Source organism: Panthera onca, chromosome D1 (genome assembly GCF_046562875.1).
Source record: "Panthera onca isolate mPanOnc1 chromosome D1, mPanOnc1 haplotype 2, whole genome shotgun sequence".
Lineage (NCBI taxonomy): Eukaryota > Metazoa > Chordata > Mammalia > Carnivora > Felidae > Panthera > Panthera onca.
Window position 1 is genome coordinate 28926268 of NC_138348.1, and position 14102 is coordinate 28940369.

General features: G+C 48.6%; 1 protein-coding gene across 1 annotated transcript; it reads right to left on the reverse strand.

Annotated features, from left to right (window-relative positions):
- Window positions 1-616: 616 nt before the first annotated feature.
- Window positions 617-13769, reverse strand: RCN1 (reticulocalbin 1). The gene is made up of 6 exons (XM_060606286.3): window positions 13385-13769; window positions 8773-8966; window positions 7572-7750; window positions 5796-5856; window positions 2893-3092; window positions 617-1762 (listed from the first exon to the last, which is right to left on the reverse strand). Exons 1-6 carry the CDS (start codon window positions 13636-13638, stop codon window positions 1655-1657), a joined length of 996 nt encoding a protein of 331 aa, XP_060462269.2. The 5' UTR covers window positions 13639-13769; the 3' UTR covers window positions 617-1654.
- Between the last annotated feature and the right edge of the window lie 333 nt (window positions 13770-14102).

Genomic DNA, 14102 nt, shown 5'->3' on the forward strand with positions numbered 1-14102 from the left:
GGAACTGTGAGAAACTAAGTTTCTGTTGTTGTAAGCCTCCCTCTTTGTGGGCATTTGTACATCAACCCTAGGAAACAATGGCATAAATGGTAACACGTACCGAGAAGAAAATAAGATGGGCAAATGAGACAAAATATAAACAGGGACTCAGATGTGACCACCATAAATGATGGAGTCTGGAAGGCCCCATTTAGGATGTACCAGCTGAATTCCCTGAGGACATGGGAGAGGGGTGTTCTGAATCTGAGGGCGAGGGGGCAAGTATAAAGGGCCTAACCTGGGAATTAATTTGGTGTGTGCAAAGACCAGGAAGTGAGTGGTGCTGATTATAGGAGGTGCAGGGGAGAGTGGTAGGGAGATGCTGAGACAGGAAGGAACCGGACCCTGTAGAGCCTTGTAACCTCAGAGAGACCTAACACTTATAATGACTTGCAGATGCCCTTACGAGCAGAGAAAGACGTACGGACTGATTAAATAATGAGTATATGCCAAACATTGTAGCAATCGGATTAAAACCCAGAACCTTTATAATCTTCCTCATGTAATCCCATCCCACTGTTAATTCAATATGAATAAGAATGTCACAAATAGAACATGTGAGGTCAAACACCACAGACACAGTAGAAAATCCTCAGCGGGATCCTTTATTTTTGTTCACTTGCTACTTACAAGGTGAAATGTCAACCTGTAAAAGTTGTTTCTACCAGTTCAGCCAATGGCCTGGAACATCATCGTGTCCTCATTCCACGGTGTATAGTCCCGGGGGGCAGATCCAAGGGTCACAGCTTCACGGGGACCAGACGGCGCGGGTTCCAGAGCTCGAGCTCTGCACGCTGCGCTTCCCCAGGACCCCACAGCCTCATTTCTACTGGTGATCAGCGAGGAAATGGATGGTATTTCTATTCACTTTTTCAAAGATCAGACCTACCTCATTTACATGTCAAGAAAATGTTCTCAAGTAAAATAAAGTGTTTATCATTTTCCTATAGCTCTTTGAATGCCTGGCATTCATGTTTTCCCTACCTCTAAAATTCCTTTCTTTTTCACATTATCTTTCTTGATTGCTTCTTAATGTAAAAACAAAAAGCACAAAGATAGGGATTTGTTGTGCACATTAGCAGGTCCGTGCAGAAAAATGCACGGAGGTTTTATATACCATTTACAGTGACAGCTCAGAGTACAAAGTCAAGAAGAAAGAATCTGGAATATTAGACGTGCTCTGAAATAAGCCTACACAGGAGGACACCACTGTAGTTTCATCAGAACTTTCTCTCATCAGCCGTTCAACAGTGGCAAATGCAAAAAACGTGCGGTTAAAATAACATAGCAGTCGCTTCATATATTGCCCCCAACCCACCCAACTTCTGAATATAGGGGCTCTTTCAAATTTTCTCCCCCTTTAGTCTACGTTTAATGGAAAAAGCTAAAAAATCATGTTCTAGCAAGTATCCCCATAGCAATTTACCCAGGTTTTAATGTGTTTGGAGAGAAGTCTCACTGAAAGAATAGCAATAATGATTTTCCAGTAAATACTGAGTGAAAAACAATTTTAACCCCAATCTGAGGTTATAAATTTGCTTTTTTTGTAAATGAGACAACTGTAGCAACCATCCCAGACATGAAAAGAAAGCCTCCCATAGTCTGCTGTTATGTATCAAAGTTCATCATGATTTTTTGTGAGATCTTCCCCATAATTGGTAGCTTGGCTTCCGACAAACATGTTCCAGTTGTCTAATATCTCCTCTTTAGTTAGCTTTTCATCCTGCAAGAGAGAGGAAAGACCTCTGTCACAGCAGCTCTGGTAACTCTGAGTAATAGTTCAGCATGAAGCTCATGTTATTTCATGGGTTTTCAACATCTAAAATATTACAGGTCATAATGAAGAAGCTGCTAGGTACCTCCAGCAGTCACCGTCACACTGCCCTGCAAAAACTAAACCGGAACAGCCCCCTGGCTTAAAAGCTGTGCTAAAATACATCAGGCAAGTCCTCGAGGAATTCAGAAGCTAGAACCCAGTTATGTCTACACACAGTGCTGACATTCCCCAAACAGGCCCCAAAGAATTCCATTCCCCTTTTATAGCCTGACTGCAAAACTCTACTACGTCCCAAGAACTTGCAACAGTGATCCAACTGGAAGACACAGGACTTCTTTCTAAATCTTGTTTGTTTACTTGGATATTTATCAACAGGTATTGAAGTGCTGGGCATCAGAGCCAGCAGTAAGCGCATGCTTGAAGATGCCTGGGATGTAACGGGATGGCATCCTTGCGTCTGATAAATGACAGATGTTTGATAAATTATCTGCTGAGTGACTGGCTGAATGAACAAACCTGTCCTAGGGCAACTCAGGGTATATCTCTTAAATCCCTGCCCTGCCCACAGCAAACAAAGTTACTGGTTCTGCAGTCCTAGGAGATGGCAGTGAATTAAGTGTGTGGCCCATAGCAGACTATCCAGGAATGTCTGGGCCAACTGAGTTCACCGTGGGTTACCAAGGTCTTGGCTAGGGGCGCCTGGGTGGCTCAGTCAGTTAAGCGTCTGACTTTGGCTCAGGTCACTGATCTCACAGTTCCTGAGTTTGAGCCCTGCGTCCGGCTCTGTGCTGACAGCTTGGAGCCTGGAGTCTGCTTTGGATTCTGTGTCTCCCTCTCTCTCTGCTCCTCCCCCACTCACTCTCTCTCTCTCTCTCTCTCTCTCAAAAATAAATAAACATTAAAAAAATTTTTTTAAAAATCAAGGTCTGGCTAAAGTTTACAAGTCTGTAATGTAGGTCAAGAATGACACGGCTGCATGGGCCACGGGCCAAATGCTATCACTAAAGAAGCAAACAGAACCAATCTTATGTAAACTGTCTCCCTTCAAGGAACGATTCCAGAACAACGTGAAATACCTTGTTTTTGTCTGACTCATACACCAGGTGCCTGGCCTCGGCCTGAGCATGGTCATAGTCCTGAGGGAGGATCCAGTGGCGAATCTCATCTTTGTCCAACTTCCCATCCTTGTTCAGATCCCGGAACTCATTAAACTGCTCCCGTTCTGACACAACCCAGTCAGGCTCAGGGCCGTTCTCCTCGTGGGAAAACATATCCGCTAGAAGGGAAGGTTGTTCTTAGTTACGAGGACAAGTGGGAAGGTAAGTCAAGGAAAACCTGACCTCCTGAGTTTTTGGAAGGATGATGACCAATCAAGAGACCTAACCCAGAAGTCTCGTGGGCAGTTTCTTGGGGATAATGACAGAATGATTTATCCACTATGAAAGCTGCTTGGCAGAATAGAAAGAACTGAGTTTAGGAATCAGAAGATGAATCCAGTGAGTTCAGTGACTGGGATTAAGTTACTTAATTCAGTGACTGAGTCCTAAATTGTCTATAACATGGAGGTAATATTTAAAAACCACAGAGTTATTATGAAGATTACATAGGATACTCTCTATAAATACACTCTACAACCCAAATTGGCACTATCTAAGTGAAAAACCAATAAGAACCAACATCAAGCACTTTCTACAGTCCAGGTATTATACAAAAAATATTTTACATACACTTTTTTCATTTAATTTTCTTAACAATCTTATGAAGTAGGTATTGTTATTATTCCCACTTTATAGATGAAAACACTGAGGCACAGCCTTACTCCAAGGACCCACAGCTAGCATGAGCTCAAGACAATGTAGGAGCAGGAGCACTCTGCTTCCAACCCATGGCCTTTACCGCTTACTCCTATCGTTGCTGACATCATTCCCAAGGGGCTTTTGCATAGATTATTTTATTTCACCCTTATAACAATTATATACGATGGATTATTATCCTTATTATACAAAATGGCAGGGAAAGAAAAAAGAAGGCAATGTTCATATGCATTGTTTGCTAAGTCACTAGATCTTCTTGGACAACACAGCTACTCTGTGGGCAGTTTTCTCTTTAATGGAAACCCAAGTTGGAAATGTCAGGAGGTAGAGAGAGCAGGTAGTGAATCAAGGGAAAAGAGAAGGAAGACTCTTGTTTCAGCACACGTTGGACCCACACTGGAAATCTGCAGACTGTTTTTGAGAAAGAGCTGTCACATTTATTAGCTAACTTGGGCATCGTCTAATCCTACAAGCCTGGGTGCTATGTATTCCCATTTTACGGATGAGGAAGCTGAGGCTTCTCATGATTACGTGACTCCCACTGGGTCACACAGCTAGTAAGTGGAGAAGCCAGGGCTCCCAAGTGCAGTGCTATTGTTCCCAGTGCACCACATCACCACCGGTTTTCCACTCCCTCCCACCTGAAAAGAAGGCTTCTCCATCAATGAAGTCACTTGCTTGACAAGTCCACACGTCAGGCCTCTCTGCGAGCTGCTCAGAACTGGATTTTCAAGCACAATGCCCCCCACCTCCCTCCCTGCCCAGTGTGAAGAATGGAATGTTTCTTTTAGGCAAAGCCACTGGGAGTTTTGCCCCTGACTTTGCACCGTTTCAATGCAGAGTTCAGGAGGGCCAGGAAGAGCACACACTTTTAATCAAAAGTGCTACATTGCTTGTTTCAATCCGTCAGCCTTTTCTGTCTAATTCCATCACCACTGTCAAGGTGACGCGTCCGCAGCTCTGAACTGTCCCTCGCGCATGCACCGGGCCGGAGGACGGCTCTGCGGCTTGCACGGACGAGTAGCCTGTCAGCATGTGTCATCCCACAAAGGTAGAGCCACCGAGATCACTTTAATTACTGTAGTGAGAGCCACCTGTCTGTTACCACAGGCCGACGAAGAACGGCGTTCGGTCCTGCAGATCAGATATAATTTCTAATGATTAGAAGAAACTTTGCTCTCCATTACCGAAGGCACTTGTTCCTGTGCCTGGGGTGGCAAAGTGATACAACCACAGACTAGAGACTGATGGTGACTCGGGCTCCTGCTTTATGCTGAAAGATAATTAACTGCCTCTATTAAATAGGAGTACAAAAATGATATGCATCCCATCCCTCAAATGATTTTCCAGCCTTTACTTTATTGACACTCGGGAGAAGAGCCACCACCACAAGGCAGCCTGCTGTTGGAACCAAGTAGCAGAGCCCTGAAGTGGCAGTGACAAGGGTCGAGTGGAAGCTGCCATGTTGCCTGCCCCAGTCCTTTATGCCTGGAGACCTACAGGCTGCTCGGGAGGGCTCTAGCCAGCCAGGTGACTTCTGACCCGGGGGCATTAATCAGAGCCCCACTCCACCAGTGCTTGGGCCCCTGACAACACACTTCCTGATGCTTGAAGGGGAGCCCATCAGAACAAAATGCTAGGTTCGGTACTCCCAATCAAAGGATCAAAACCCAGAGGCACACAATGGCTAATCAAGGGGCAACCGTGCGCTCCGTAAAAGGATGTACCTCTTTAAGAAGGGGCACCTTTCTGCAGATGCCTGGGTGTTCAACACAGCTCCATCTACTTAGTGCTTTTAGATCCCACAGACTGACCCACAGTGTGACTTCAGGGTCCTTCAGGGTCAGTCTGCTCTAGCCTAACTGTAAATCTGTCGGATCCCCACGTTCACTCTGCAAAGGTAAAACTACACAGTGTGGAGGAGGGCACCTCTCAGAGCCGTGGGCCCGCTCTTGGCCGCTGTGTGAAGTCTCATAAATGCCTCCCTGAGATTGTACCACTAGGGACTGGTATGACAAGGCCCTCCCCAGTGGGAAGGCACAACAATGGCAACTTCAGGCTTGCAGCTGTTGCTAAAAGAGACGTCTGACCAAAGCAGCTAGACATGTAGGTGGAAGAATGTTGCCCAGTTGGGACAGAAGAACAAGACCCCAGGCCACACTCACCAATATACTCGTCCTGATCCAGAAACCCATCCCCATTCTTGTCAATGTCCTCCAGAGTTTCCTAGGAAGTAGAGGGGAACAGAGAATGCAAGATGGCTATGTGCTCTACGAAAGTCTGAGAATTCTACCTACTGTCCTCCTTTCTCTGGCTTTTCTGGCCGAAAATGCTTGGAAACTTTTGGCTCATCTCTTTTCCTCCCCAGGTGTTAAGTTTCTTATCTGTAAAACAATAGGCAGTGGCTTTGGTTCCTCCTCCCCCATCCCATAATTGTAACAGCACAACACTCTCTTCACATGAAAATGTACGTATAAGCCCAGAGGGACTCTGATTTTATCAAGAAGCCATGCCAAGCCAACTATCTCCATCATCCAGCCAAATTATCCCTCAGCGGTACCTGTGAGGAACCCAGCTCGGGAACCACCAGCCTAGACAATCACAAAAAAATAGATTCCAGTGCTAACTGGACTATGAAGGCTGGGTTGGTGTCATAAAAATACGAAACAGTGAGCAACTAAAAAATAAAAGTGTATCTGACTTTTGAATGTATATGTTCTATGTTTAGTCCATTAGACTTCTTAATTAGGTTTATTGCTAGGGTGAGTAATTAAATGAATTTACTGTCCATTGTCACAGCAACTCACAGGCATATCCTGGGTTAAAGAAAATAGCCACCCAAGAGCAGAGCGTCAATCCAGAGGCACATAATCTTCTTGTGGACAATTCCCTAATCTTCATCTGCCTCTGGCAAGTTAGGTGTGGCTAAATGGATGTTGGGTGGTAAAAAGAAATGTTTCTTAGAGCCACTGCCCAGTCCTTAGTGTCTTGGTGGTCATGAGAAGGAAGAATAAAGCAAGAGTGGATCCCATCTACCAGCTGGAAAACTAAAATATAGTCCAGAGCTGATTATGAACAAAAACTTTAGCCACTTGTTTCCCAGCATCAAAGCAGTCAGAACTGGCCTGGCATATCTGCCCAGGAAAGAGATGATGGCATTTATTTTACTGTCATGGCAAATGAAGACATTTGGGACCCTGCCAGCCACTATGGAAAGCAACTACACTCAGAGGCCTTATAAGCATCTCTCAAAGCCTAGGGTCAGACTCATTCATCCTCCAAAGACCCAACCCGAAGAGGAGTGTCCTTCCAGCTACAGTTTTAAGTTTCTATGTGTCTTAACAATCATGCATTCCATTTCAGAGTCTTTTCCCAGTTCCTTCAAGGGTGCAAAATGGACAGAGACTAGCTTGTTGCTCACAAAACCCTTCTGCGCTTTTCGGGCACACATCTGTATTTCCCTGCCTTGTCATATCTAGAAGCAGTCCGTGGAAGGTAAAAGGGAAGATGATTCCTTTCCTGGCCAGAACAGTAAGGGTAGACTGTTGCCTTCTCCTCATTCCCTATCTTTTCCTTTGTCTCCCAGCTGGTTGTTGCCAGGATGACCTTGAAGCCACAAGATGGCAGAGTGTAAGATGTAAGCAGCCTGAAAGTACTTGGAGAAGTGCCCGGAAGACCCACCTGACTCAGGCCATCTGCACTGGACTTGGTATAAGCAAAAATAAGCTCTGTTTTACATGGCTAGGATTGGGGCTGTTTGTTACAGCAGCTAGCCTGCCCTGACTCACAGTGGTAGACAAGTATTCCATTGTATTCTACTTCAGAGTTCTTCTCCAATTCCCCGCAGGTTGAATGAAGAATGCTCTTTCTTTAGAAGAAGGGACAAGACTTTGGTTCAGATTTCGCTCTGGTCTTTTCCCAGTCCGGGCTCTTTATCTTACCAAAACCACAATTTCCTTCATATGCTCAAACTCCTCAGGGTGCAAAAAGGCGGTGAACTCCTCCCGAGTGGCTATCTGGTCACCATCGAGGTCTGCAGCCTTGAACCTTCTCTCATCACGTGGCAGCATCTTTTTAAAGGTGTTATGATCTAAAGGATCTTGAAACTCTTCAGGGTTTCCTGCAAGATGTGTGCAGAAACATTTAAACTGGGCTGCTAAGGAAAGCATTTCCTTCCAGATCAGTCATCCTTCATGCCCAAATGGTACACACAGGACAAAAAAGGTCCTGACCAATTGAGTTCTTTGAAGCATTTTACCTTTAGCATCTGTCCCTTCATCCCTCCTATAATCCAGGCCCCAACGGCTTATTGGGGGCATTATAGCAAGTGGTTAGGAGTGCTGGCTTGAGGCCATACTAATGTCCTACTTTTCTTCGCAGAACTCTGCTTTCATAATATCATTCTTTGACCTAGAACACGCACAGGCTCCCTGGTACCTGCAACATTCTGTCTAGACGTTTCTGTCTGGCCTTCATAATCTCCCTTAATGTAACCACGAGTGTGTGCTCCACCAGCTCTCCTCAGACTTATCTCCTAGCTCTCTCTACCACGTACCCAGTGGGGCTGCACTCTACGCTTTGCACACATTCCTCTACCTTCACAAACAAGCATGTCTTACATCCAAACCCTACCCACTGCTGAATTCACTGCTGCACCTTTGCTCCTCCAATGGACCCACCTTCCCCACTTGCCTCTATCTCTCCAAATATATATCCATTTTTCAAGGCCCAGCTCCCAGACCACCCTCCACCAGGAAACCTTCCCTGACTGCTTCAGCTCACTCGGTCCTTGCTGTCTGAAACTTGGCAGCATTTTGAGACTGTAGCACAGGCACACTTCATCTCTGCTCTGTTCTCTTTGTTCTTTGTGCCTCTGAGATTGTAAACTCAGATTGGGCAGCAACCTAAGTCACTTTTTATTGGACCTGGGACCCCTCCCGCTACTCACCACCCACAGCTTCACTCAGGGTAAGGAGCTCTGTACATTCTTAGTAAGCAGAGGAGGATGTTATACAAGCAGGCTCTACTTAGGGGGTTGTGACATCTCCCGGAGGCAGTAGATGTGTTGAGAGAGGAGAGGCTCCCGCAAGGAGCTTTTTATATGGGCCCCAGCTGTGCAAATGCTCAGGCAGCACCTCTTACCTAGGTAGTAACCATAGGTGGCTTGTTTGTATTCTTCCCAGGAAATTTTATCATCTTTGTCCCGATCATAATCCTTCCAGACTTTAGCGACATTATCGTAGATGTATCTTCTCTGCACTCGCTTGATCCAAGTTTTCAGTTCCTCAGTAGTAACAAAGCCATCCCCATCACTGTCAATTCGGTCAACAATCTTCCTGTAGTTTAAAAAAAAAAAAAAAAAAAAAACCCACAAGGCTATTATCAAGGCTTGTGTGATCCTGATCCAGAAAAAGATCAAACACCACAGAATCTAAAATGCATAAGCAAGTGAAATAAAAGCAATGATCCAGTTGTGCTGGAAAGGATCTTAAAGTTCATCTTTTCTGAGGGTAATATGCGTCCTCCCCCCATTGCCAATGGCAGAGACTACCAGCGGACCACGCCCTCTGTCCTGATAAACCCAGGCGTGCCTCTGAATCCTTCTCAACACAGCACTGTGCAGGTGGACACCACCAATTGATCAGAGTTGATTGTGAGATGAAACCCAACAGTCTTCTCCAGATGCAGTCCAACTCCCTTGTGTTACAGTGATGGAAACAGAGGCTGAGAGAAATGAGACGACTTTTCCAAGATCACACAGCTACTATTTAGTATGACAGGGTAAGAACCCATGTCTTCTGGCACTAGGTCTAATGCAAAATAAAATAAAATAAAATAAAATTTGAAAAAAAGGAAAATTCTAGGTAAACCAGAAGATAAGCGAGTTCTTTTCTTTTTCTTCTTCTTCTTCTTCTTTTTTAAAATATCACCACTTTGGACTCATACTCGACACTTAGAAGACCAGATCTTGTTGGCCAAAGCATAAAACGTCAGGGATGAAAGAGCCTTCACATCATGAAAACTATTCAAGAAGCCTGACCAGCTGAGCCAGCTACAGGAGCCTACACCCTGCCCTTTGGGTGAAGATGCCTATGTCCAGGGGGGGTCTCCTGCTCCACAGCTAGCCCGGGGTCCAGCGACTGCCCGCTGGACTCTACTGAGGTACCCCCAAACCCTGGTCCAAAGTAAACTTCAGGCTGGGAACTCACCAGTGTCCATCTCTAGGCCAGAGGGTCCCAAGCTAGAGATGCAGTCCCTGTGGGGAACTTCAAGGACACCCACAAGCCATTTCCAATGCTCAAGAAAGTTCCAGTAGTCGATTTACCTGGGATACGGTCAGCCAGGATACTTAGGGATTTATTTCTTTACTTAGAGCTGCAGTCTATCAACTCAGTGGGAAAACTTTCTTACTGTCAACAGAAGTTCTAACTGACACTCTTTCATTAATTAGAAATGGGGAAGGAATTTATTAGTACGTATAAAGTTACTGTCTCCTACCTGAATCTGGGGAGCCCGTTTCCCTCTTAGGAAAGTGTGAGTGCTACGAACAGCTTTCCTGTGTCCTCTCATTTGCCATCTTAACAGGTCCCAGAGCTAACAGACTAAACCTCAAGTGTCCTCAGGCTTCCTTCTAGGGATTCACAGCCTTTCTGGATCTCAGTTTGCCTGACTATAAATTGGAACACCTGCTTTACAAGGGATGTTGTGGGGAATACAGGAGAGAATGTGTGCCCAGCCTCACTAAGGGCTGCAATCTAGATCACAGGTGGATGGAGAACTCAGCGAACACCCAGCAGGTAACAGAAGTAACAGAAGTGAGCCAAGACTCCAGGTGGAGCCTTGGGCAACCTGGAGATGCCCATCTCTGCTCCAGACGATGAATGCTACATGGGAATAGAAGTCCACGGTGTCAAGAGAAACCAGAAATCGGTCTGTATGTGAAATCGCTCAGTTTAAATGTGGGCAAGTAATTTACTTTTTTTCTAAGAGCTCATAGCATGTTTGTGACTGCGTGTGGCCTGTGGGCCTCCGCTCTGCAAGTCTCCAGAAGCCCTAGAACTGTCACATTTTCAGAATCTAAGGTCAGGTGGTGACTGCCTGGATCCAGCCCAAGCCTGGGGGCGGGGGGGGGGGGGGTGGCGGTGGGCAGAGGGGACTGCTGCACCAGGAGCTGTGGGCAGAAAGGTGGCTTTTCACGTTCCATTACGTCCCAACCTTCCACCCACCTTCTAGCCTGGATTTACCTTACAGGTGAGTGTGTGTCCACTGCCTCCCTGGTAGCTCAGGCCAGAGACCAGATGTCCCCCCAGAGACCACTTCCCCACCCCACGTTAAGTCCAGAGCAAGCACTGACTGTTCTACTTCCCACGTGCCTGGATTCACAGTCTCCTGCCCTCGGGACTAGCTGTGCCTGGTTAAGGCACTCGTGGCCACTCCCCTGCCCCTGGTCTCTCCATCTGTGCCTCAGTTATGTTCTCTGTCCTCCTGCCTGTCTGACATTACTAACGAGTTTTTGGGATGGTGACATTTTGATTACGTACAGGATAACACCTAATCTCTACCTCAAAGAGATCCTTCCTGCTCTGCTGTTAGGTCCCCTCCCACCTCCCACTTCTGCCCTGTCCCTTTACTGTCCCAACAGCCTTCATCCCCCAGAACAGGTTTCAAAACTTTTATAAGCAGGCTGTTTTCAGGAATGCCTTCCTCTGCTTGTGCACCTGGTGACCTCTGAGCCATCCCGCAATCTCTGATCAGGTGACGTCCCCAAACCCCTAAACCTGGCTCTCCAACCTGAAGCCCTAGGGGCTCCTTTTCCCGAGTGTGGTCACTGTGGTTTTTACCTGCCGCCATCATAGCAATTACACATTAGTGTCTGCTTGTGTTTCTCTCCTCTACTTTTATTTATTTATTTATTAAAAAAGTTTTTTTTAATGTTTATTTTTGAAGGAAAGAGAGACAGAGCGTGAGCGGGGGAGGGGCAGAGAGAGAGGGAGACAGAGTCCGAAGCAGGCTCCAGGCTCCGAGCTGTCAGCACAGAGCCCGACGCGGGCCTCAAACTCACGAAGCACGAGATCATGACCTGAGCCGAAGCGTGAGATCATGACCTGAGCCCAAGCTGGCTGCTTAACCGACTGAGCCACCCAGGCTCCCCTCCTCTACTTTTAATTATAAGTACTTTGAGGCCTAGAGCATAAGGTTTTATCTTTGTATCTGCCAAGCATCTAACGCGTGCCTGGCACACAATAGCCATGGAAATGTTTGTTGCAGGAATACATGAACAAAGTTAAGGTGTCCCTACCAGGGCCAAATGCAGAGCAACTTCACCAGCACTAGCTCTCACCACTAGGCTTATGGTCATGGTAAAGGCATTAAACTGGAAGCTGTTAGGACTGCAAACTGCAGAGTTCCCTACTCCAAATCCCAAAACCTCCCCTCCTCCTCGTAGGTGACAGTGCTGCCTCTCAGGGTCCCAGAATAAATCAGTTTCCAAGTGCTTCAAAGCTAATACAATAGGCTGAACTCATCAATGGCCCCCATTGTGAAGTCCTGAACAAGAAGAGAAAAGTACTTCTCGGCAAAATAAAAGGTGATTGTTTGGAGGTGACTTTGAAGTCCAAAGATCTTTTTATCAGGGCGGGCAGATGGTGCACCCACACAATAGGTATAATTTAGCCTCATATCTTAACCAACCACATTGGCCTTTGGTGGCCCCCTTCAGCACAGGGATGGCTGTTCTTTTTCATGTATCAGGACAGAAAGATCCTCCACTCCCAGGAAGCAGGTTCCAGGAGGCCTGGTGCCCAGTAGGCAGGGCTACTGGGACCCTCCCCCGCCCAGCCTCCACTTGGGACCAGGCCATGGCTGCTGATTCCTCTGTGGAAGGGTTCCCAGATACCTCTGCACAATGACCAAGTGTGTCCCCAGGGGACCCGGAGAGGGTGCACTGAGATGTACCTAAGTTTTGTTTTCCAGGTTTGGTTCCTGATTCAACTGCCTTCAACTGTGAAATTCACAATCTGCCACCACACCCTCCAGCTTTTTGCCCTCAGTTGCCAAAGGACTGGGTGCCTCCGCAGACATCTGCTGGAAAGAGAAACTGGGGGACCGGTTTCCATTCCCACTTCCCACTCCCTATCCCCTAATGTCCCTATCTTCTCACCAAGGTTTGTATATCCCTGCTTCTGCTATCTCTACTATTAGGCAGAAGGCAAGAACACCCCTGCCGCGGCCCAAGAACACCCGCCAGGAATCTACCCTCTCCTTCATCTGCTCCTTCAGCTTTGATCCATTTGTGTTCATCCTGCAGACCTTCTTAGCAGTGTCACAAAACCTCCACCCCGGGAATTGGGGGAGAAGAGGGAAACTGGGAAGGTGGGGAAGAACTCATGTCACTAAAAGGCCACTGTGCACAAACTCTTCTTTTGTACCCACTCTCCCCTCCCTTCTGATGCAACCGAGGGGAGGGGGCGGGCCCTCGCCGCCCTGGCTCCCGCTGCCGCTGCCACGTTCCTGCCTCCCCGCGGGAAGCCACCCCGGCCCGGGCGCGGCGGCTGTCCCCACGCTTTGGTTCCCCGGCCCGCGGGCAATTCGGCGCGAGCCCGGCCGCCGCAGCACCCGCCGGACCCCGCCCTCCGACCGCGCGCCCGATTTCGCTTTCGCTTTGCTTTGCGGCGCGCGTCCCGCGTGGCTCCCGCCGGGGTGTCCCCGCGGGCACCTGCGACACCCCCCAGCGCGGTCCGGACCGCGGCCTCACCCCAGCCTCTCCTTGCTCTCCTCCGAGGTGAGCTGGTCGAAGGTCTTGGAGTCCTCTTTGCCCAGGAAGGCCTCGTGGTCGTACTGGAAGCTCTGGTTGTCCTCGGCCGGCCGCTCGCCCAGCTCCGAGTCGGGCCGCACCACGCGCTCCTTGCGCACCGTGGGTTTGGCCCGCAGCGCCCCGGGCGCCAGCGCCAGCGCCAGCAGCAGCCCCAGGGCGAGCCCCAGGAGGCGGTCGCGGCCGCCACGCGCCATCGTCAGGACGGGAGAGCGGCCCGCGGGGAGGCACGGAGCGAGCGACGAGGACGGCGACTGGGGAGTGGGGGCTCCCAGCGCGGCGGCGGCGGCGGCGGCGGCAGCGGCGGGGGAGGGGACGGGCCCGCCCCGCGCCAGAGCGAAGGGGCGCGCCCCGGGCCGCGGGCAGGGAAGCTTCGGGCAGCCCGGCTAACGCGCCCATTGGCCGCCGGGCTGCGGGGAGGGGGGGAGGCCGGGGAGGCCGAGCCACGTCGCCAGCCCGGGCGGTGGGCGCGGGGCTCGGGTTTCTCCTCGGCCCCTCCCCGCGATCTCGTCGCGAGGGGCGGGCCCAGGCGTACTGGGCTGGGGACTCCGGGCTCCTAGGAAGACGGGGAAGTTCTTTGTCAAGCAACAGATGTTCAGGATAAAATTCCCTTTCTCTTCTTCCAGTTATGGAGAATTGAAAGGAACGAGGCGCTGCCGCT

Bases quoted from the DNA above. Each gene is read 5' to 3' on its own strand.
- RCN1 (XM_060606286.3), bottom strand. From the start codon at position 13,638: ATGGCGCGTGGCGGCCGCGACCGCCTCCTGGGGCTCGCCCTGGGGCTG. The intron at 7,751-8,772 runs GTAAGAGGTGCT...CACATCTTGCAG, and splicing joins CACCTATGGTTACTACCTAG to GAAACCCTGAAGAGTTTCAA. The intron at 5,857-7,571 runs GTAAGATAAAGA...TCTACTTCCTAG, and splicing joins TGAAGGAAATTGTGGTTTTG to GAAACTCTGGAGGACATTGA.